Source organism: Nothobranchius furzeri, chromosome 1 (genome assembly GCF_043380555.1).
Source record: "Nothobranchius furzeri strain GRZ-AD chromosome 1, NfurGRZ-RIMD1, whole genome shotgun sequence".
Taxonomy (NCBI): Eukaryota; Metazoa; Chordata; class Actinopteri; order Cyprinodontiformes; family Nothobranchiidae; genus Nothobranchius; species Nothobranchius furzeri.
In genome coordinates this window covers 100,473,353-100,497,370 of record NC_091741.1, presented here as the reverse complement: position 1 = coordinate 100,497,370, position 24,018 = coordinate 100,473,353, and the positions used below count along the sequence as shown (strand labels likewise).

The 24,018-nt window shown below is 44.3% G+C and overlaps 3 protein-coding genes across 11 annotated transcripts; 1 reads left to right on the top strand and 2 right to left on the bottom strand.

Annotated features, from left to right (window-relative positions):
* Positions 1 to 119: 119 nt before the first annotated feature.
* Positions 120 to 3,612, top strand: cetn2 (centrin, EF-hand protein, 2). Its single transcript, XM_015975273.3, has 5 exons — positions 120 to 382; positions 511 to 675; positions 764 to 892; positions 996 to 1,133; positions 2,935 to 3,612. Exons 1-5 carry the CDS (start codon positions 380 to 382, stop codon positions 3,022 to 3,024), a joined length of 525 nt encoding a protein of 174 aa, XP_015830759.1. The 5' UTR covers positions 120 to 379; the 3' UTR covers positions 3,025 to 3,612.
* A 1,003-nt stretch (positions 3,613 to 4,615) lies between these two features.
* On the bottom strand, positions 4,616 to 10,563 carry gcna (germ cell nuclear acidic peptidase). 2 transcript variants are annotated; one of them, XM_015974989.3, is made up of 13 exons: positions 10,476 to 10,563; positions 10,118 to 10,230; positions 9,888 to 9,963; positions 9,042 to 9,114; positions 8,904 to 8,953; positions 8,762 to 8,828; positions 8,614 to 8,684; positions 7,305 to 7,721; positions 6,530 to 6,698; positions 6,309 to 6,453; positions 5,310 to 5,445; positions 5,016 to 5,220; positions 4,616 to 4,930 (listed from the first exon to the last, which is right to left on the bottom strand). In XM_015974989.3, exons 1-13 carry the CDS (start codon positions 10,477 to 10,479, stop codon positions 4,702 to 4,704), a joined length of 1,755 nt encoding a protein of 584 aa, XP_015830475.3. In that variant the 5' UTR covers positions 10,480 to 10,563; the 3' UTR covers positions 4,616 to 4,701. The 2 variants fall into 2 exon arrangements, with proteins under 2 accessions (XP_015830475.3, XP_015830539.3); XM_015975053.3 differs by lacking the exon at positions 10,476 to 10,563 and adding an exon at positions 10,310 to 10,397.
* Positions 10,564 to 11,556: 993 nt separating this feature from the next.
* On the bottom strand, positions 11,557 to 23,958 carry ogt.1 (O-linked N-acetylglucosamine (GlcNAc) transferase, tandem duplicate 1). Of its 8 annotated transcripts, none has more exons than XM_054738951.2 (22): positions 23,706 to 23,958; positions 21,729 to 21,909; positions 21,077 to 21,320; positions 20,936 to 21,004; positions 17,519 to 17,635; positions 17,372 to 17,451; positions 17,090 to 17,285; positions 16,860 to 17,000; positions 16,683 to 16,783; positions 16,411 to 16,564; positions 16,178 to 16,279; positions 15,897 to 16,094; positions 15,460 to 15,618; positions 15,277 to 15,366; positions 15,017 to 15,142; positions 14,739 to 14,909; positions 14,530 to 14,646; positions 14,174 to 14,344; positions 13,850 to 14,002; positions 12,505 to 12,766; positions 12,254 to 12,377; positions 11,557 to 12,177 (listed from the first exon to the last, which is right to left on the bottom strand). In XM_054738951.2, the coding sequence occupies exons 1-22, from the start codon at positions 23,740 to 23,742 to the stop codon at positions 11,997 to 11,999; spliced, it is 3,174 nt and encodes a 1,057-aa protein (XP_054594926.1). In that variant the 5' UTR covers positions 23,743 to 23,958; the 3' UTR covers positions 11,557 to 11,996. The 8 variants fall into 8 exon arrangements, with proteins under 8 accessions (XP_054594926.1, XP_015830928.1, XP_015831003.1 ...); XM_015975442.3 differs by having other exon boundaries at positions 12,514 to 12,766; XM_015975517.3 differs by having other exon boundaries at positions 15,915 to 16,094.
* Between the last annotated feature and the right edge of the window lie 60 nt (positions 23,959 to 24,018).

Sequence of the window (24,018 nt, the reverse complement as noted above, 5' to 3'; positions counted from 1 at the left end):
CTAAAATGGACCTCGTGCTCTTCAGCATCCAATCAGCTTCTTGCCTGATGGGAGCGTTTGTTTTTGACATCATTTTAATATCCTCGCGCTCTGCCGTGGCGTTTCTATGGTAACTATGCGTTCTGCTTTGGAGCTCCGGCTCACCTGGTGTTGAAATCAAACGCGTCGAAGAGGCGTACCTGATATTAGCTTGAAACAAGCTATGTTTCTTTCGAAATATAAACAGCTGTTTTCAGTATAGGTTGTGATGTGTGACAGGTGTTTTTTAAGCTAAACTTTGTACGAGCGACGCCTCCACTTGTTCGTAGAAGCTTCACGAGCGGAAATAGTGATTTATTTTTACATTTGCTGCTCGTTTTGGTCTAAAACACAGGAACTAATGGTGAGTAATATAAACCTAAACCAAACTAGTTTTTTCTTTATTAAATCAGCCGGCCACCCTAATCAATAACTCGTTTTTTATAATCTGCAAATAATATCTCGTAAATGCTCCTGTCTGCTCTCCACCAGGCTACCAGCGCCAAGAGGCCCTCCCTGCAGGGTCCAGTACCCCCTCCGCGCAAGAAGACAGCCCCCAAGCTGGAACTGAATGAGGAGCAGAAGCAGGAGATCAGGGAGGCCTTCGAGCTGTTTGATACTGATAGTTCTGGAATCATTGACGTGAGGGAGCTCAAGGTAGAAGAAGCTGCACCACTGATGTGATCCCAACAGCAGACAGACGCCCGTGTGAGCATCACCGTTTATCTGTCTGTTCCTGAGCCAGGTCGCAATGAGAGCTCTGGGGTTTGAACCGAAGAAGGAGGAGATCAGGAAGATGATTGCAGAGGTGGATAAAAACGGCACAGGCAAAATCTCCTTTGCAGACTTTCTGGCAGTCATGACTCAGAAAATGGTAAACAAGCTGTAAATCGCATAGTCGTCAAAAGTGAACTATCTTGAGTTATGTTCCATGATTATGTTAAATGTTCGATCCCCTTTTCTTCATTAAATTTCAGGCTGACAAGGATTCTAAAGAGGAGATCCTAAAAGCTTTCCGTCTCTTTGATGACGACGAGACAGGCAAGATCTCTTTCAAGAACTTGAAGAGAGTTGCCAAGGAGCTCGGAGAAAACCTTACAGATCAGGAGCTGCAGGTGAGGCGCCACCTATAGCCAGGAGCTGCGGGTGAGGCGCCACCTATAGCCAGGAGCTGCTGGTGAGGCGCCACCTATAGCCAGGAGCTGCGGGTGAGGCGCCACCTATAGCCAGGAGCTGCGGGTGAGGCGCCACCTGTAGCCAGGAGCTGCGGGTGAGGCGCCACCTGTAGCCAGGAGCTGCGGGTGAGGCGCCACCTGTAGCCAGGAGCTGCGGGTGAGGCGCCACCTATAGCCAGGAGCTGCGGGTGAGGTGCCACCTATAGCCAGGAGCTGCGGGTGAGGCGCCACCTGTAGCCAGGAGCTGCGGGTGAGGCGCCACCTGTAGCCAGGAGCTGCGGGTGAGGCGCCACCTGTAGCCAGGACCTGCGGGTGAGGCGCCACCTGTAGCCAGGAGCTGCGGTTGAGGCGCCACCTGTAGCCAGGAGCTGCGGTTGAGGCGCCACCTGTAGCCAGGAGCTGCGGGTGAGGCGCCACCTATAGCCAGGAGCTGCGGGTGAGGCGCCACCTATAGCCAGGAGCTGCGGGTGAGGCGCCACCTATAGCCAGGAGCTGCGGGTGAGGCGCCACCTGTAGCCAGGAGCTGCGGGTGAGGCGCCAGCTGCGGTTCCACCTGTAGCCAGGAGCTGCGGGTGAGGCGCCACCTGTAGCCAGGAGCTGCGGGTGAGGCGCCACCTATAGCCAGGAGCTGCGGGTGAGGCGCCACCTGTAGCCAGGAGCTGCGGGTGAGGCGCCACCTGTAGCCAGGAGCTGCGGGTGAGGCGCCACCTGTAGCCAGGAGCTGCGGGTGAGGCGCCACCTATAGCCAGGAGCTGCGGTTGAGGCGCCACCTGTAGCCAGGAGCTGCGGTTGAGGCGCCACCTGTAGCCAGGAGCTGCGGGTGAGGCGCCACCTATAGCCAGGAGCTGCGGGTGAGGCGCCACCTATAGCCAGGAGCTGCGGGTGAGGCGCCACCTATAGCCAGGAGCTGCGGGTGAGGCGCCACCTGTAGCCAGGAGCTGCGGGTGAGGCGCCACCTGTAGCCAGGAGCTGCGGGTGAGGCGCCACCTATAGCCAGGAGCTGCGGGTGAGGCGCCACCTATAGCCAGGAGCTGCGGGTGAGGCGCCACCTATAGCCAGGAGCTGCGGGTGAGGCGCCACCTATAGCCAGGAGCTGCGGGTGAGGCGCCACCTGTAGCCAGGAGCTGCGGGTGAGGCGCCACCTGTAGCCAGGAGCTGCGGGTGAGGCGCCACCTGTAGCCAGGAGCTGCGGGTGAGGCGCCACCTGTAGCCAGGAGCTGCGGGTGAGGCGCCACCTGTAGCCAGGAGCTGCGGGTGAGGCGCCACCTGTAGCCAGGAGCTGCGGGTGAGGCGCCACCTGTAGCCAGGAGCTGCGGGTGAGGCGCCACCTGTAGCCAGGAGCTGCGGGTGAGGCGCCACCTGTAGCCATGAGCTGCGGGTGAGGCGCCACCTGTAGCCATGAGCTGCGGGTGAGGCGCCACCTGTAGCCAGGAGCTGCGGGTGAGGCGCCACCTGTAGCCAGGAGCTGCAGGTGAGGTTCTACCTGTAGCCAGGAGCTGCAGGTGAGGTTCTACCTGTAGCCAGGAGCTGCAGGTGAGGTTCTACCTGTAGCCAGATGTCCAGCAATAACTGTGTCATGATTGATTGGATACAAAGCCAGGCATCGCAAATGTGGAGAAATTCTGAAAAGGAGAAAACCTGGTTTCTAAAAACATTTATTTGCTGTGTCGGCATAAATAAAGTTGCTTTTACTGTACAAATTCACTGAGATTCCAAACTAGATTTCTTATGTGTCCTTCAGGAAATGATCGATGAGGCCGACCGGGATGAAGATGGAGAAGTGAGCGAGGAAGAGTTCTTGCGTATCATGAAGAAAACCTGCCTGTACTGAAGAAGCTCTGTGACTTTTAAGCTGGTGTTGCAGTCAGTGAGACCAGAGGAGGGGGAGGGGCTTTGTGTACAATGCTGCTCATACACGAGTGTCTTGGAAAACCATTATTATCCAGATTTATTCACAAAAATGCTCAAATCACATAATATCCTTATTTATTGCTATAATTATTTGAATTAGTCGCTGCAGACCTTTGACAGCAGTCCATTTATAGCTAAGGGTTTCTCTCTGTGGCAAACATGATTCATGCCAGTGCTAGTTACTGGTAGAACAGGTGCATCTACAGATTAGCTGTTATTGTGTAACTCAGCTTTTCAATGAGTTTATAGAAATGCCCGTGGTGAACCTCGGATGAACGGGGAGTGCTCTCTACTCTGTGCTGCCTCTGGATCTAAGGTGCGACCATCCCAATCAGGGAAGCTGCCTACAAACCCCTCGGCTCCCACCACCTCCAAGCTTTGAATGGTGATATATTTATCTGCATCTTTGTTGTGCATATTTCCTCTTCTGTTTTTGTATATTGTGCATTGATGAGTGATTATACATGTCAGAGTAGTGTTTACAGACCAGATTAAATATATTAAAGCAGTTTGTTTACTTTTTATTTTACTTTTCCAAGCAGCTCGTTGATGGCAAAAACTTATGTAAACTTGTATTTATTTTTTACATATAGTTGTTTTTTCTATTGTAAAAACTGATTCCAGCTGCTCTTTGTTTTTCTACCACTCGTTTTACATCAAGCAGTTAACTCCGCCCCTTATTATTAAATTTGACAGTATTAGGATATCTGAGCAGAACCACAATGTCAGTCATACACATGATCATCTTAAGATATTAAAAAGGATAAAAGCAAGACTTGAAAACAATTATTTGGTTTTATGTGCATCACAGACTATAAAATCTTTATCCTGAATAAAACCGTATTAATTATTAATCTCAGTTGGAGCTGAACAATAAATAAGTCCCACCATGGCATAATGATAAGAATGACTTTAATGATGAAGAGGTTATAATGACTTTGTACCTCAGTGAATTTAAGTTATGATAGTTAAAAATCAGGAGATGACTTTAAGTCGGTTATGAATCCAAACTGGCAGCAAACATCAGTTATGACGTATTTTCTAACTGCATCTGAAAACTGAATGACGATGCAGCCATGACGACACCATCACTGGCATCTAACCTCACAATCATAATTAAAACAAGACACCTTGTGACCAGTTTTCTCCTGCCTCCTATTAAAAGCGGACCTCTGTTCATACAATAAAAAACCTAATATTTATTTTTATATTTGTTCCTGTGCCGAGCTTTAAATGAAATTGTAAAATTCTGTTTTTTAACAACATTTTATTTACATATTTAAATGAAAAACAAAAATTTCTTGTAAGAAACAAACAAGCTATTATTTTAAAGACTGACTCAGTAAAAATGCCTAATTTACAAACATTTCTCTGATTTCATTCTTGTACCAAAGAAAAAAACGCAGACAGGTATGGTTCCAAATGACGCTACGGTCACAAACCCTGGAGCAGAAACTAGTGACGTTACAGAAAAACCACATGAAAGATCTAAAACAAACATCATGAACTTGTTAAAGTCATTAAAAATGAAGTTTATTTAATTATTAGCTCAGAAGTGTGAGACTTGTTGAATGTGGTGCATCTTTGTGGTTAGAGGCTAGCTTTCACTAATTTTGGTCTTTGCAAAATCAGCGCTCAGTTTTCTCATCACCTCGGCGTGGCTCTGTCCAGACAGCTCCTGACGCACGCCTCCATAGTTTTGTTTGACAAAGTCAGCAAAAGGCGTGGGAGCACGTGGCTTGGAGGGCGTCAGTAGGGTGAGTTGACCCGTGCAGAGGGCACACACAAACCTCTGAGTGTCCAGGGACTTGGAATGACGACCGATCCTGATGAGAAACAAGAATATTAGAGGTTAACATACAAGTGTGGACCATTAAGGACTAATTCATTCAGAACGATAATCAGGCTTACGTATTCTGGCAGCGGGTGCACTGATACTGGAATTTGTATTTGATGTCATAACTATGGCAGCGTGTGACCATCGGCAGCTCCGGGTGCACCTGCGTGGCTTTACGGGCGTAACACTTCCAGAGGTTTCCGTGTCCGTCTCTGATCCCGTTTATCAGCCATGTGGCAGCATGACACATCTCATGGATCAGCGTGTCTCGGAGACGATCTGGGATGAAGGAGGGAAAATTAATTCCATTATCCATGATTTGAGGGGGAGTTACTACCAATCACCGTTATTTTAGAGGGAAGCATTACCTGCAGAATCACAGACTTTCACCGACAGCTCAATACGGGCATAGCGGCTCCCTCCATTCTTTTCCTGGCCCGTGATACAGTGGCCGGCTGTTTTCCGCATCTTCTTATTCCAGGTCACAGACATGTTGGTTGGAAGCTAAAGGGGAAATGACGTACGGGATAAAACCGAAAGAAAAAAATGCAAATGCATGTTTGGTGGTTCCAACCCAAGTACGTATCATGGCCAGTTCGCTGAAAGCTCCCAGATGTGTCCTGCCTCGGACCATTGTATCTGTATTGTACCTTCTGCAAACGTGGGACAGCAAAGTATCCCATAATGCAGTGCGTCGCAAACCGTATTACTCCGAGCATCAGAGAAGAAAGCTCATAACTGGTGTTTCAGATCAGAAATACAAAGAAAGAAATTAAGTTATCCATTATTGTAAATAAGTGTGTGTAACCTGTCAAATTTGCTGGTTTCCCCCCCCCAGACCCTTCATGATTCTTCAAAATGCTAATTAGCTAACCCACTATCAAAATAAAAGTAGCGTAGCTTTAACTAGCTTTGTTTCAGTGAAAGTTAAACTTTTTTCTGCATTTAACAGCAGAAAATTTTGGTATTTTACCAAAAGTGGACCAAATAATTTACAAATAAAATGTATTCATTGTTATTTTGTTATTTATTTTTATTTTGTTATTTATTGTTATTTTGTTATTTAAGGGACAAACTAGACTTTTATGTCAGGTCTTTTTTAAACCATAACAAGGAGGAGTATGGTTCTGTTCCAAATACTGTCCTCGTCCTCCCGTACTCAGTAGAACACACTTCCTGCTGTACTAACCAAGAACACTTGTCAAGTACACAAGAACGTAAATGAGGGGTGGGGCTATTCCTGTGGGGCAGGTCTGGTCAGAGTGCAGCACCGTCTCATGGAAACACACCTCACTCAAGCCAGAACCACTTAAATAATAAAAATATCTACAAAATCTGATTGAAGGGAAAGGAAAGTTCTTCGTCACCTTATTATCAAAGACGCTGGTATTGTACATCCGGTAGAGTTTAGAGGTTAGTTCTTCTTTGTTGGTCTTGAAGGCGGCGCCGTAGGTGGAACCAGGGTTTGTGAGAGACTGTAGGAAACAGCCCGGAGTCTTGCACAACACCAGTCTGGAAGAAGGAGTTAAACCAACGTTTGTGTGGAAATTAAAAACTAAAACTTTGTTCGTGTGTGGCGGTGGGGAACCTGCTCATGGAGCCATGTCTGGGTTCCGTCTGGCTGACTTTGGGCTTCACGATGGAGGACTGTCCCTTTGTCTCCGCAGGTTGAGGCTGTCCCTTTGGTGTTTTAAAGGTGGGTGTGATGAATGGCTTCGTAGCAGGTGCGGAGACGGCGTTCTCTTTATCAGACTCCACTTTCAGGAATGAGACAAAAAGAGAAATCAGCCTCTGACTCCGCAAACTAAGAAGAGCAAGAGCACCAGCCCCCATCCTGTACACTTTCTACAGAGGCACCATCGAGAGCATCCTGTCGTGCGGCATCACTGTGTGGTTCGGAGCCTGCAACGTTTCCTGCATTAAAACCCTCCAACGTATAATGAGAGCAGCAGAGAAGGTCATTGGGGTCTCTCTCCCCTCCCTACCAGACATTTACAGCACCCGCCTCACAAAAAAGGCCCTTCGCATTGCGGCTGATCCCACTCACCCAATGCAAAGCCTCTTCGAGCTGCTGCCATCAGGGAGGAGACAGCGGAGTCTCAAGGCCAGGACCAACAGACTGAAGGACAGCTTTATCCATCAGGCAGTTGGGAAGCTAAACTCCCTCCCGGCTCTCCCACCTCTCCTCTCTTTTCCCCCTCAGTCTCTCTGAACTTGGTTACTGTTTTTATACTAAATGTTTATTTTCTATCTAGCGAGAGTTTGAGAGTAACGTAATTTCATTTCTCTGTATGTCCTGTACATGTGGCAGAAGTGACAATTAAACTGACTTTGACTTCAGACTCAACAAAGCTCTGGTTTACCTTCACTGGTTCTAGGTGAGAAGGAGCTTCCGGTGAGCTTGTGTTTCTTTTTGAGCCTCTCCAGGAGGGACGCAAACTCCTCCCCTGAGCTACTGGACTCATCCAGCCTAGAAGGTGCTGAAAGTGTGGGACTGGGCGACACAGATGGCGTCTCTGCTTTGCTGCAAGGAAGATCAAAAAGAAACTGCCTGAGGGGTACAGGTGGTGACGGTGAACTGTCCTGCTCTCCATTCTTGTCGTCTGCAAGCTTCTTGGTCTTTAGATGAGGTTTGGGCTTTGCATGACGCGTCTTCCAGGAGCTCCTGATGATGACATCATCCTCATCCTCACTGTCGCTAACAAAAACCGGCGAGTTAAACTCAGTCAGCGGTTTCCTGAACGGATGACGGGTCGCTGGAGTAGGTCTTGTTTTTGGAACTGCAGAATAATAAACATGAAACATCTTTAATGAAAGTCATTTCACACAGCTTTGGTTTTTCTTTCATTTGCCAAAAATCTCAACTTTAATATAAAGTAGCTTAAGTTTGCATTAAAAAGGAACTGATCAACAGCTTTCCTCTCGTCTTTCTTGAGCAGCTGTGTGATGTTTTTTTTTTTTGGTCCTATTTAAGCAGAAACTATAAACACAAGCACACATCTGGCCAAGGTCTCATCCACATGGAAACAGTTCTCCAAATAATCTGTATTTTATTCTTAAGACATCATTGCAGACGGGTGCACTTTCTGAAAACAAGAACACCAAAAACAGCCTGAAATGCTGCATTAACTATGCTGTGTCTGTCTGTGGCGCTGAAACCACGTCACGAGGAATAATGAATGAGATGACGCATGCGCACAACGTTTGCAGGTTTGGCCTGAACAGTAAACACACAGAGAAAACATTCTCTGCACACTAAAATGTCACTAATAAAACTGTTCAATCTCATTTAAAATCCAACAATTAACCAAAATCAATAAACCGACCAAGTTTTACACATAAAACAGGAAAACAAAAGAAATGTCAGTTGATAATGTTATGAAGCATTCATTAAGCAGGTGTTTTTCAGGAGCGAAAATATACTTTTAAATAAAATCCAGCAGCAGCACTGGGCTCCCTGCACAAATTCCCAATACTGATGTAAAAAAAAAATTTTTAGATAGCTAAATATCGGCCCGATATATCGGTCTATCCTTCATTTGCACCTACAGGTCTATATTAAACCAAACTGTGCATCTCTAGCGTCTGAGTGTAAAAAGTGATGAATCAGACCAAAGGATTGTAGTGTGTGTGTTATTATTGACCCCCCCCCGAACAAACAGAAAAGATTACCTCTAAAGGATGGTTTAGGCTCAGTGAAGTCATCGTCAGACGTGAGCTCATCCACTATGAAGTTTTTAAGGCTGCAGATCAAAGACAAAGAAAATGTGTCAATAAACATTTAACAAACATTTAATAAACACAACACAACAAGACTCACCTGTCTTCACTTCCACTTCCTGGTTTTGTTTTAGGATTGGTAACGGGGGTTCTCATTTGATCCAAAACTGTCAGGAGAAAAACGAGAGAATGACGCTCTCGACCAAGGTTCGCAAGACACGACAAAGAGCTGCAGCACTTACACCTCTCAAAGTCATCTTCATCTTCTGAGCTCTCCACCAGAATATGTGTGCTGGAAAATAGTTTTAGTTGGATGTCAAAACAAACTGTGATCAGAAACAAGATTCAGCTTTCAAAGGAGATGCTTTAGATTTCCATACTTGTCTGTCTTTGCGGCACTGAGAGGCTTCCGTGATGTCACTTTTGTTTTGGGTGTGAATGTGTGCACGACAACTAGGGAACAAAAATAAATCAATAATTATGAAAACCATCAGAAGCTTAATCCTGAAGAATGAAGATTAGCCACAGAAAGACAGGATATGTTATTGAGCGAGACGGACTCGGTCCAGAGTCATGGAGAGGGTGGAGAAAAGGGCAAGAAGACTGTGCAGGCAGCGTGGAATAGATGGAGGTTAGAGTGATGAAAAGGTTTCAGCAAGAATGAAAGGAAACCTGTTGTGGGACAAGTGATGGTTGTATGATTTAGAGACAGAGAGACATAGAAGACAGGAGGCAGAACCAGGGCGAGCGCAGAGTCTCCTCAGAAAGAAATAGGATCAAAAATGGAGAGGATATCGGAGACCAGGCTGAGACGGTTTGAACATGTGGACAAGAGGGACGGTGAATAGATGGGTAGGACTTGGGCTGTAGCTGCCAGTGAAGAGCAAAGGGGAGGGGCCAGAGCAATGGTTCCTAACTCTTTTTCCTTGTTGACCACCTTGCCTTAAATTATTATGTGTGTTATTGGGATTTTACATATGTAATTTTTATAAATATAATCTTGGTAATTTCGCAACCTAAGCATAGGCAAAACTATAGGGACCCCGGGAATGTAGGGGGGCTCCACATGGGGGTCACGGACCTCAGATTGGAAACCACTATGGAGAAGATGCAGAGGACAGGGTTGGATGGAGACGGGGGAGTTGCTGTAGGAATCCTTATCCTAAACAGATCTGCGTTAAAAATAATAATAATAATAAAAACTACAAAATAAAAGCATCACTCACACTTTTCAAACTCTTCATCACTGGAGTCGCTCGACACGTCGACCAGAGGATGTCCGTTTGTTCCAGCATGACCCGTCTTACCGATTAGATCAGATAAAAAACTTTATTAATCCCTTGCGGGAAAGTTGGATGATTATTAATTGATTAAACTCAACTAAGCAAAGGTTGTTCTAGTATTACAGATCCTAAAAACGACAGTTCTACCAAACAGTACCTATAAAACTCATCACCTCTAGTCCGCGAGACAGCTTTCCTGCGGCCTCCAGTCCTCCCTTGTCATCCATCTTTCTGCTCTTTGTAGCGACTCTTGCAAACAAACTACCTTTATGGCTCATGCTCTCCTCTATTAAGACAGAAAATACGCGACAGGAGTTGTGTGTTATATGCTATAATAGTTTTTAGTAAACCAAATCACATCGTACAATTTCAGTAGAAAACGACCAGCAGTATAGCGTAACTAGCTAGTAAGCGTTTCTGTTAACGTCTCGCGCCGAACTAGCTTCTTCCGTATTTCTTATTACGTTCATCACCTAAATTCTTTAAATATGTAAAAATATTCGTCAACTCCTACTCTCGCTTAATAGTTACCCATCGAAAGAGTCTGTTGCTAAAATGGACGGAAGTCGCTAACTGACATTTCAGTTACATTTAAATGTAGCGCTACATTACGTAGGAAGTAGTCATGGAGGATTTGGACCAATCAGAGAAGGGCGTGAAAGGAAGGCTCAAACTGGTTACGCCCACCACTAGATGCATGGGCATGAACATTACTAATCTTAAATACATATAAAATGTTGTGCTCTAAAGTTGCCAGGCCCCTTACCCATCCATCCATTGTCTGAACCCGCAGGGCAACACACACACACACACACACCTAAGGACAATTTAGACAGACCAATCAACCTAACAGTCATGTTTTTGGACTGTGGGAGGAAGCCGGGGTACCCGGAGAGAACCCACGCATGCACATGGAGAACATGCAAACTCCATGCAGAAAGATCCCAGGTCGGGAATCGAACCCAGGACCTTCTTGCTACAGGGCAACAGCTCTAACCACTGCACAGCCCAGGCCCCTTAACATTCATGTTTAAATGCTTTAGTTATTAAAAATATATACATTTAATTCACTAACTTACTATTCACTGTAACTAATTCTGGGAATTAAAAATATAAATAAAAGTTGTTGCAGGTAAATAAAAGGGGGGTTTCAGTTAATTTTTTCCGTGCTCTTTAACAGAGTACAGATGTAATCAAGACTTTTTTTGTATCTTTTTTATTATATTCAGAGAATTGCAGCTTCACTGACAGCATACAGTTAAACAATATAAAACAAAAATGCTTTAGAAAATACTTACCTATTCCATTCCCTGGTTTGTGTTAAAAAAACAAAATCAAGTTATGAACAGATGGTATTTTAACTGCAACTTGGGTCTTTAAAAAAATAAACAAGCGTCCAATTCATAGACAGCCCAACAAGAACAACTAAAGACATTCCTTAACAGACAAAATAATTCTAATTGGCATTGTGCGAAGGAAGACGTCACTTCCTTAAAACTTGCACATTTACTTGTTGCAGCCATTTAAAAACAGCTTCAACTAAAGAACTGAGGCCATCTGTTCCATAATTTAGGTTAAAGCTGACAAAACGTACTATTTCAATGGTGCAACATTGTCATTTTAAAACACATGACACTTTTAATTTCTAAACAGATCAAGTGAAGACAGTTGGGTATTTTCTCTGCAAGCTGCAATCAGTCCTGTACACACACCGACAGGAGAAGAAGAAAAATCCTCTGATCCAAGAGTTGAAGGGTTCGTGGGGTATTCACTACCTTCTCATGCTCACAAAATACATATTAAGTGTTTTTGGACAAAAGTCTCAGACGAGGAGCCTGAACAATTCAGCCCCAATCTGGCTTAGGATATGCACGTGTGTGGCTTAATAATGCGATGAGTTCAAATGTGAACATGTGTAGGCTCCGTGCAGGAAGGAGTCCGTTTGTAAATAAGACAGTCAATAAAGGACGAAGAACTGGAGTGAAACCCGACCAAATGATGCTGTCGATGATGGTTAAAAACAGTTGGGACTTGGTGGAGAAGGTTTCCAGTTCAGGCATTCTCACTGGTCTCGACCGTATGGAGTTTTACCAAGTGGTCTGGCTTGTTGCCGTTGCTGTGGTGCTCCCACATTTGCAGGTAGAGCTTCTCCAGGTCCATTGTGTACTGTTTAGTGTTGAACAAGGGGCTGCAGATCCGCTGCTTCCAAACGCGTGCTCTGATCATCTTAAGGCTGTGGGAGGAAAACCTATTTGAGCCAAAGTTCCTTCAGAAAAGAGAATTAAATGATTTGACAATTATTTTCTTACTACTCCATGTCGGAGCCCAGCTTGACTGCTATGTCTTCATATTCCTGGCGACTTTGGGCAATCAGCTCAGGGCAGCCCAGACAGCCGAGTTGTGAGGCAGCCACGCGGGAGGCAAGAGTCTCACCTACAGGAAGGTTAATGCAGATTTAATAAACAAGATTTGTGAAAATGCACTCTAAACGTTTGCTCTGAAGTTGTTAAACACTTGAGTAAGTTCAGGAAGCCAAGAGATGGTTTTTCTTAATTCCCACCTTCCTCACCTGGCATGGTTACCATGGGAGTTCCAGCCCAAAGGACATCCATGCCTGTAGTGTGACCATTGCACAGAGGGGTGTCCAGGCACACATCAGCCAGCTGGCCTCTCCTCACATGCTCCTCCTTAGGCGCCACAGGAGAGAAAATGATGCGAGAGGCAGGCAGGCCCATGTTCTGAGCATACTGCTGGATGTTGGGCTCGCCAACAGCAGGGAAGCGAAGAAGCCACAACACACTGTTGGGCACACGCTTCAGGATCTGCAGCAACAGGATGAAAATAGACTAAACACAAGCTTATGGAATTAAGTTTTGCTCCCAGCTGAATATGGACCACTCAGAACAGTAGGGCTGAACGATTTTAGAAAAAGATTGAATTGCAATTATTCTAGCAGAAATTGCGATTTCGGTTCAATTCACGATTTTCTGCAAACAAAGTCCCAAAATTAGCCTGCCAGGGCATCCTGTAGATTAAGTGAAAAGATGGTCTAGATTCTAATCTAGTAAACAACTCATTCCCATTAATATTTACTGTTTAATCATACAATAAAAAAAGTTAAAGCTACTTATATTTTGTCCCATTCTTATCTTTTTGTTTATTTTCTATTGTGTTTGTGCTTGTGATTTTTATCTAGAGGAGCTTTATTAAAACAGTTCTACTCCAAAAATGCATGGAGGAAATCTGCAGGTAGAAATAGCTTTTAAATGTATTAAATAACAAAAATTGCAGTTTTCCCTGCATTACCGAGGCAGGCTGGCTGCACGTTTTTGAAGCCGTCTGATAGTTTTTCCTCACTAAAACGTTTGTTCCGTGAGAGACGCACGCATTCTGACACCTTAGCTTGTTTGAACTAACGTGTGCTGTCAGAAACATTCAAACCATTTTTAAAAGAGAAGTTGAACTTTTAAGTCAACTACAGTGCGCGACTCCGCGCTCGCGCTGATGAAGCATAAACCAAGCTTTAGAAGTCAGCCTGAACCTGCTGATGTGGGAGGAGTCTTTCTCTCCCTTACTCAACTGCGTTCTCTCTCGTCCCGGGCTCGCCATTATTATGGGCTCTAGCAGCGCTGTGTGTGGAAACATAAAACAGGAAAATAACCTGAACATGCAGCTCTGTCAGCTGTGGAGCTGGGCTCCCCCCTCCCCCGCGCTGGCCTTTGCCGCCGCCATAACACAGGGGAAAACCCCAGATGTAAAAAAAAGTTACACAACTGATCCTGGATCAGTCAAAACCGCTAAAACCGCAGCTTTGACGGTCATGTGATCGTACTGTTTGAAATCGCAATTTCAGTCCAAAAACAATAGATCGTTCAGCCCTGTAGAACACCATCTGTTTGACATACGTTGGCCCACATCTGGAGGGTAGGAGGGTCAATCTTGTACAGCTGGTTGAAGTTGCAGTAGACAATGGAGTCCTCTGGGAGACCATACTGGGAGCGGGTCGTCACTACAACGGTGCGTAGAACCTCCTCCCCAGTTGCAGCTTTGTTATTGATCTGCATCATATTTCTAGTTATTATTCATCCTTTATGGTTTTACACAAATTAAAATAGAAAAGAAAGTGAGAAAAAAAGACCTAAAAAGCAGCAAAATAAACTTTGACTTCCTACATGAGCATACTTTTGGTCCATGCCATCGAGATTCTGCTGTGTCCACATGAATCGTACCTGTGTGGTGGCCAGGCCGTTGCTGACTGTGAAGTTGTTGATTGTGACCTGGATCTGGCCTTGATTGATCATGTTGATGATGGCTTCTGCCGCTGTGTTCATGGGAATCACGGGCATGGACAAAGCTCCATTTGTGTCTCCAGCAGATTCCTGGTTGTTGTCGCACTTCATCTGGTCACAGAAAACGGCTTATCCATAAAACTTAAACTTTTCAAAGTGTTTCTTAAAACAAGGCCACATGTGTCTTCTCCCGAGTCAGATTAAAGTTTTTATTTCTGCCCTTTCAAGCAACACAGGTTAACAGTGAAATAGTGACTGCAGGTTGATCAAACACTTACTGTCATGCTTTTACTCACTTTTATCACTTTAACATCTGGGAGGCTGTCCAAGAAGGCTTTCAGATCAATACCATTAAGAACAATTCTGTTGTCGAAGATGTGTCCATTTGACTTAAAATCAATCACGGCTTTTTTCTGTGGGTTAAACAAGACATTGTTTCTTGTTTAAGAAACAAACAGCTAAAAACACAAACTTGAGTCTCTCTGCACTGGAAGGAAGGTCAGACCTTGAGGTGAGGGAACATGTTGGCATGATCTCCAATGAAGAAGGTATGGGGCATGTAGGCAAGCTTCTCAGAGTACTGCTCAGCTACTTCTACAGGTGACGTCTCCTTGTCTGAGATGATGTAGTCCATGAAGGCAGCCCCGCTGGTCCCAGGGTAACCGAGCCACATAGCCTGGTAAATGAAAGCAAGGCGAGTTTACAGCAGCTGACTAGGACACTCATCAGCACCACGGGGTTGGCTGCTAGGTTGGTTCCAGAGCTCTGTGAGCAGCAGCTCACCTGAACGGGGGCAGGACGCAGAGCAAACAGCTCATTTCTGGCACCCTTGGTGTATCCGTTCATGTTGACCAGAATGTGGACTCCGTCCTGGTGAATCCGATCAGCAGCCTTCCCATTGCAAGGAACCTGGAGTCAAAAGATAAAAGAGCTTCAGCAAAAATTATGTGCTTTGTTTTAAAAGCAATAAATATAAAATTATTTTTGGGTTTTCACCAAACTCCTGCAAAATAAGTCATGTGGCTCAAAGTCACTGAAGATACCTGGGAGAGGTCTGTGAAGTGATGAGCTTCTGCCACCACTTTCACACGGAAGTTGGTACCGTCATCAGGGCTAAGTGCATAGCAGAACACCTGCAGACACATCAGAGATTTAAACCACTGTTTACATCAAAACAAAACAAAGTAAATGTTGAATTCTTGAACAAAACTAAAACAAGAATCTACCTCAAATTTTTCAGGATTGTGCATTCCAGGGATTGACTGCATCAGGTGGGAAGTTGGGTGGTTACCAAAGTCAGAACTGACGTATCCGATCCGCAGGCGTCCACCACTGGCCTTCAGGTCCTTCGGGTGCTCATAGGCTGGTTTGTGTAGTGCATTGATCTGTGGAACGGGCAACAATATGAGATTACAACCAAAGCAAGAGAGAATCTAACGCCAAAATTACTGTTATAAAGTTTTATTGTTTAACCAAAAAAGTTAATCCCTGAGCCAAACCCTCACCCACCATAAGCAGCCCAGTAACCACCAGCTGTTTAGTTTCTTATCCTCATAGTAAAACATTATAAGTGGTGCTCATCCCTTACCTATCCCCGCAACCAGGCCCTGCCATCACCAACCACCTCACACCCACCCAAAAGAGTAATTTAAACGTTACTTGCTTTGATCAGTGCGAGTACCTTGTCCAGGCAAAGGTTGCCGTGGCGCTCGGCAATGGCTTTGCGGAAGCCGTGAGACAGCGGATACAGCATGCTGTGGTGCGGGTGCACCGAGGGCAAGCGGTTCTTTTCTAGCTGGTCGGCCACGATGCTCACAAGCTTCTTCATCCGTTCATCATAATCGGTCCAGTCACACACAATCTGAGAAAGTGGCAAGATGATGAGATTACAAGTATTTACTCCAGGTTTTACACACGTAGGCGTGAAGTGAAAAAAATAATAACCTGTAAGCAATGTGCCAAGTTGCAGTACGCATCAGGGAAGTCTGGTTTGAGTTTCAAGGCTGTGCGATACGATGCAATGGCCTCTGGGATGTTTCCAGAATCCTAATCAACACATTCAAAAGGTTAATTAAAAGTTGCACAAACAGTGAAAACGTCTAAAACTTTCAGTAATGAGTTCAGGTTTTGTTTTGATGCGATACATGCCCGAGACAAATAAAAAGGGTTATTCTTACTTTGTGGATGGAGGCCAGATTGCTGTGAGCATCAGCAAAGGCCGGGTTGATCTGGATGGCACGAGTGTAGCACTGCAGCGCTCCCTGTACATCTTGCATCTCCTTTAGTGTGTTGCCCATGTTGGAATAAGCATCAGCAAATGTCGGGCTGATTCTGAAACCGTTACAGACGAAGATTAAGCTCTAGAGTCAACTGACTAACAATCGTGTGTTTAAGACTATCTCATGCATCTGTTGTGAGAGTTAACAGAATGTGGTCAGTAGCTACTGACCTGATGGCCTCCTTGTAGTGCATGAGGGCCTCCTGTAGTTTCCCCTGCTGCTGCAGCACGCTGGCAAGGTTAGAGTGAGCTGCTGCGAACTCTGGGAACACCTAATGAAAAACAGCATTAGAGCTCACAAGTGTAGCAAACCCAATAACAAGAACAGGAGCACTGGAGTCAACTCACCTCCAAGGCTTTTCTGTAGAGCTGGACCGCCTCCTCGATGTTGCCCTGCTCACGCTTTATGTTGGCCAAGTTGTTGAGGGAGTCCGCGTGAGTTGGACACAGGCGCAAAGCTGTGTTGTAGCACTCTTCTGCTTCAGATACCTTAAAAAACATTCAGAAAAACTATTTTATAAATGACTACTGACAATAACTAAAAGCTGTTTTATTTAGAACAGAAAGGCGTTCCATACATTGCCTTTCTCCTTTAGGGCGTTGGCCAAGTTGCAGTAAGCGTCGGGAAAGTGAGGCTGCAGTTCGATAGCACGGCGGTAGGTGTCGATGGCGAGGTCAATGAGGCCCTGCTCGTAGTAGACGCACGCCAGGTTTCCATGAACAACTGCATGGTTGGGACTTAGACTCAGGGCTCTCAGATACGCAGCCACAGCTCTGAAATATCACGATTAGTCTTTTCAGATAGACTGAAACTGGACAGCCTGATGTTTTCAATGTTTTGAGTGAAATTTTAGACTCACCTGTCAAAGATGCGGGCTTCTTTCAGAACGTTGCCTAAATTAATGTATGCATCAAGGAAGTTTGGGTCCAGAGTCACTGCCTGTAAAAGAAAAAAAGTTTAGAACAGTGGTAATACACCACAAATGAGTACAATTATAAGATCAAACCTTCTCAAAATGGTGTATGGCAAGCCATATTTCTCCCTGGGCATTGAACACACAACCCAAGTTGCTCCAAGCCACTGCAAAGTTTGGCTGAGTCTCAATGGCTTTCAGGTAGCAAGCCTTCAGAGTTTCATCAAAAACCACAGGATAGGGGGGGGGGGGGGGAGGTAGAGCGAGGTAGGTATAGCAGGCAGGGGGAGGAAGGGATTGTAAAATAAAAAAAGATTGAGAATAAAAGCAAGAAAAAACAAAAAGAGCAGAGAGCAAAATTAGTGTCTGTTCTCAGTGATGCCAAAAAGTGAGTCTACAGCACGGGCTCGCCAGCGCCAGTCTGCCGCGCAAAGCTGCAGTGCTTTTTCCTACGCTGCGCAGATCCAACCAACACCCACACGTAGGCCCTCATCCTGCAGTTATGAGCTCGTTGTCACCAATCAGTGCGTCCTGAACCAGGTACCTCTGCTGCACTTTGATTTTGTTAACGTTGATTTAAATACCAAACACAAGATGAGGATGCTTCAGTGGCTGCAGAGAAGCCAAATGACACTGGCATTTATTTCACAACCTTGGATGTTGAGCGCTTAGTGCAGGTGATGGTCCCTGTAATGCAGGCGCAACAAACGCGAGCGCGTGATGTGGCGCCACTGCCATCAACACAATGCACTGTTTTAACGCTGCTCGCTCGACCTTGCTCCTGGCAAAGGTTCCGCTTCGCTGCCGCTGTGCTCGCTGAATGGCCAGATGAGAGAGCTGCAGACCAGCAACCCCGTGGCAGAACACCTGCAACCAGACTGGCTCACCCTCGGCACCCATTTGTTACCTCTGGGCAAAGGAAGGGGCTGTTGGGGCAAAGAGATGAACTACTGGCAAAACACTAAGATCTGGGGAATTTTAGACCAAAATACAAGAAAGCTTTAAGAAAGCAGAAGTGCCACTTGTAGGTAACAATCAAACAAAACATTACTTTTGGTGTGTGAGACCAATGGTGTCAGAGATCTGGGTGCACCTGGAAGCGAGGCTGGTTTTGAGTGGGGAGAGGTCCACAACCAACAGGCCAAAAGGAATGATGGGGGGTGGGGTCGCAAGCTTGCGCTTTCCGCCATTTTGGTAGCTTAAAGGGTTTCGCTGCGCAGCCCCTGCGCTACTGCAGACTCACAGCGCACTAATCTGCATCATCATCAGAATGCTGCAACTCCAAATAAAGAAAGGAAAAAGAAAACAAAAAAGGAAAAAATAACCAATATGTAAGAGTTAGAGGGTTCTTACTTGTCACGATTATAGCTTCCAAATCCTCGATTCTCATTACTTTACGTAAATCTGGGAAATTAGTATTGTATATTTAATGTAAGGCTTACTATAAACCGTAAGTTACGTGATTTCATTTTTTTTTCTTTTGCTCTTCAAAATGAAGCCACAAGACAAGAGGATCTCAAGCATGAAGTGAGGTGGTTTTTCTTTTTTTGGCATTTACAAACCCGTTACCATATTTTTGGACTTTGTCAGAGTGATGGTCGCAGCTGGCTGGAAGAAGAGGAGCGGACTGAGGCTGCCCTAGAGTTCCTTCCCGCCAGGCACCTACGCAGGAATAGTGTCACCCACCTGAAACCTTCTAAATAACAGTATCAGTCGTGGAAAAAACCAAAAGAGACAAAATCAGAAAACAAGATCGTTAGTAAAAGTTCTCAAACAATACATTCTTCTTTTAAAATATGGAAATAAAACATAAAATCACAACAAACATGAACACTATCATAGTAATCTTAGTTTGCAGTCATGCAATGAATGTTTTATTCCAAAGAAAAACAAGAGGAATGCCTACAGACTAACTGGGAGGGAAGAAAGGCTCTGCTGTGGTTATTCAGTGACATGAGGTCAGCCTTCCAGTTGTCCTTCAATTCAAATTTTAAATCAACTTACAGGAGGACAGTTACTGGCTTGATCTTGCCCAAATGAACTGATCCCATCTCTTTGGGAATATTATTACATATTTGAAGGAAAAAGGGAAGAAATATTAATCATCGTTTGTCTTTAATTCATCTAGCATCTTCATGAAATAGTTTTCAAACTTGGATTTCTTTATCCTGGCCTGCTTTCTTGAATCCTGGCCAATGAGTAGGGGAAAAAAGGTCTGTGGATTAATAACTTGTATCTAGAAGCCTCCACAGCTCTGAAATAAAGAGATCATCACTGTTGCTGCGCATGTTTCTGACTTTCTAACCCAGCATCTGACGCAGGCGGTGGAGTACAAAGGGTGAGCTGTCTGCCTGACGCCACTTCAGTCAGTTTAAGGCACTGGAGAAGGGCTTCCCTTAACCCCACACACTTACAATAGTCACACATTTGAGAGCAGAGGTTATCGGGACAGGTAACCATCTGAATACCCATCATCAACCATGACTTCAATAATAAACTGATGCCATGTGTGCATAAATAAAAGAAGATGAAAGTATGAAGCTGAAGGGTCAGGAAGGCAGCTCTGAGCGCGCACACTCCACCAATCCTCAGCAAGCGCGCGGGGGGTGGAGCGACAGAGCTGGGGAGCTTGTGACTCCCTGATGCTCCTCCCCACTCCTTTACCCCCCCTCTCGCATGAAATAAGATGGTCTGTAACCAGCAGGATAACTCCACACCTCCAGATTTGACCCAACCAAAGTAGCCCACTGTAATAAAATGTTTTATAGGACGATTTGAGATGGTAACTCTTGGGGGGAAGCCATAAAGGACACATCTCCTCTGATAGAAACATTACATTTTTGGGTATTTTGTATAAAATACAGGAGTACAGCAGTTAGGTTATAAACCATCTTATCTTTTGCAAAGATAAACTAACTTCTCATCAGTTCATATTTATTTCCCAAGACCGAGCCAGCATTTTCCCTCCGGGGTCATTTTATGAAAATGCAAGGCCAAAGATGGATCTGTTGAGTGAATCTCAAAACTCCAGCCTTTCTTCCTGAAAGGGGCGGAGCTGACCTCCAAAAACAAGGTCAGTGCAGAAAAGGACAGTGCGACTATGGACATCTATGGAGTTTATACTGAAAAAAATGAGGCTGTCTAAAAAGTAATCAACAAAAGTTTGAAGATTACAGTTAAAAAAAAAAAAATAAATAAACCTGTTTGTCTCATACGGACACTGACAGATTCCAGTCCAAATTTTTCCAAAAGACTTTTCTGTGTGGAACTTGAGAAGCTTGTGGCCTCTCAAGAGAAGTGATGAGATGCTACTTCCTGTCCTTGACTCATCTAAAAGGATTGACCTTAAGAAACTGGGTGTGTCGTAAATGTAAAAATTTAAAAAGAAAGAAAAATGAAAAAGATCTACGACCTTAGTGGGAAATAAAAACATACAAAAACAAGTAAGTGACATAGGGTGTAAAAAAGGGAGTCTAAGCAAAAGCAAACACCACATCTATGGTAACATACCTTGGCCTCCTCCAAACGCCCAAGAGCTTTGAGCAAATTACCCAAGTCACTCCGCACACAATAGAGATCCTGGAACAAAAGAAAAAATCATTTACCTTCTACTTATTATCCCACAGAACTACTCTGTCAACAATCATTTACCGGGTTGTACTGTAAAGCAGACACATAAGCCTGTACTGCTCCCTCCATGTCCCCCGCGGCCACCAGTGCTGCTGCCAGGTTTATGTATCCATCAATAAAGTCTGGCTTCAGCCTCAGAGCGTGGCGGTAATGCTCGATGGCCTCCTGCAACTGACCGCGCTCCTTGTACACATTCCCCAGATTGGAGTAGGCCTCAGCAAGCATTGGGTTCTGCTTGATGGCCAAGGTGCTGAAGTGAGCGGACCTGCAGGGCAGAAACAGGAGCAAACCGTAAAAACCCAGGAGCCCAGAGGCAACAGTTACTATCATTTACTGCTAGAGGCGACAGAAACGTGTAGAAAGGTTGAAGGAAGAGAATAAGTGCAATATTATTACATTTATAACAAAACATCAAACTTAAAACTTCCAATTTATAGTTTAACCCTCCGTTTGGGAATTAAGGATGAAGCAACACTTAAACCACAGCACCCGAAGAACAAAGCCATGTTGGACTTTGGGGGGGGGGACCTCATTAAACTAAATTTCCCACAGAGTTCAGATGTTTAACTTGATCTCCCAGCTCAGATGAGTGCGACCTCAAACCCAGAAGCCCAATACAGTTCTGCCATCTCCACACCACATTCTGCTTAAAGCCTTTCCCATTACACCTCACCTGTCAAGTCTTCGACACTGGAAGTGAATGGAAGACAGAAGCAAAAGCACGCCTGTGTTATCAGGCTCCTGCCTCCACAGCTGCATGCAGTGACGCTCAGCTGCCTCAAAATCCCCTGACTGGTACTCGCGGTGCGCCAGCTCCGCCAACCCTTGGAAGGAAAGCATACGTTTTGTTGGTTCTGGAGCACCAACATGAGCCAAGGAGGGGGGGGAAAACGACATGTTAGAGGTGATGGAATAAATGAAAGACAAATGAAAAACAAACAGATGGCAAAGCTTTCAATAAAGAACAATTTTAACTCAACAGAAAATGGAGCAACAAACAAAATCAAAGGGTCACAAAATCAAAGGTGATATAATAGAAAATGTTTGGAAACCATCATTTTTAAAACATTGTTGTATTCGATAACATTATAATTCAAATCTTAAGAGTGATTTGTGAGTTGAATAGCTGTAATGAACTGCTCCTTTATGAAACTTTGTCTTTTATTTTAAAATTACTGTCGGCAAAATAAAACGTAATGCTGACTGAATCAATTTAGTGTTGAATTAATCAAATAATTTCATTTTAATCTGTTTTATTGTGCTTAGAGATTATTAAGCACAAAAATAACAATCCAATATTAATGCAAATATATTTTATCACTCACAGAACAAAAAAGAAAATTGATAAGATGAATAAACAAGCGGGTAAGGGAATGACACAGAGGGAGATGTTCTAGAATCCTGTTGGCATTCTGGAGTCCAGGCATTACAAAGGATCTTCATCACATATGCATTACCATTATTAACCATATTTGCTTAGAGGAAATAGGGAGTGGCAGAGAACATGTGGAGGAAAATCACATGATTACATTTTAAAAAGACAGAGATCATTTTTGGAAAAGTTCCTCCACCCAAACAAACTTAGATCAATGCCTTTAGAGTCCAGAAATCAAACGAAAGATTGTTGTAACTCAGGTTTCTAAGGAAAGGTGTGGCCAAATGTATTTACAAAGACATTTCAACACTGCTCATCTGATCTGGCCAAGCCAGACTTTTAACATGTTTTTTTAAATTACATCTGAATATGTCTCTAATTTAAATGATGCTGGTCAAAAACAATCATGTTAGAACTTGCCAGTAGCAGTCAGCTGATAAAACTTTACATGAAACCAACTAACACACGTATTTAATAACTATTTAGTTTTGCTTCAAAGACCATACTTTTTGTTCTCACAGTTCTTGCCCTGGAGATTATTTCCTGTGGCAAAGGTGGTTTAATAAAGAAATACTTTTTTTCAGTTGTCCAAACGCATATCTAATTTACACTGCAATCAGATCTTACAATTCCACATCACCTAAATAAAAACCCCATGGAGACCAATATACATAAAAAGTTAATTGTATTATAGCCAGAATACCAGCAGCAGAAATCGTCATGGTTTAGTTTCCTTCCCTTCACAGTTATGTAACCACGCTCCTAAACGTGAGAAAAGGACTGATTTATTTCATACAACGTCCCACTCATTATTACTCAGCTGGAATGCAGTTTTGGGAGGAAACCTCAGCTTTCTCTGCGGCATCGGTGCGGTCTGCACGGACTGGGTCAGCAGGACTCTCCGCCATGCCGGATCGGTTTCTTTAAAAAATAACTTGACGCTAATATAAAACACAGTACCCCAACCTCATCGCAGTATCCTATTTACACGCTATCAAAATAAAATAAATGTACACGTAATCCGTGTAATATGCAGTTTAGCACCACGTTAAGGGGCAATGACACGCGCAGACCCGGCGCATTTGGTTTAATTGTGCGACACTTTCCTATACAAACAGCTGTTACTTAGTGTAGGCCTAAAGCCTTCGTATAACATGTGTAACCATGTTCATTTTTAATTATGATCATTTTTACAGTTAATAATCGCTTCCTCGCGTTAGCAGGAAATGCTATTTTACAAGCTAGCTCCATTAGTTAGCAATATAAGCAGCCTACCTGTGCTGTCGGCCACATTTCCAACTGAGCTCGCCATCTCCTCGGTCTTCGTGTCTTGTGCGGTGGTCGTCAACGTGTCTTCTGAAAAATAACAGCCCCAGGAAAAAAACGGTTCTGTCTCGTATTCTCGGTGCTTGAAAGTTAGCCCGCTGCCCGTCGAGTTAGCAATGCTAGCTTACTTAGCTTTCTAAAAATCCGATTAAAACACCTTCGCAGTGTTTTTTGTTTATTAGAAGATTAACTAACCGGTCAAATCACGCTGTTGCTATAACTAAATATCACAGAAATTCTATTGTTCACTGTAAGAGTCTAC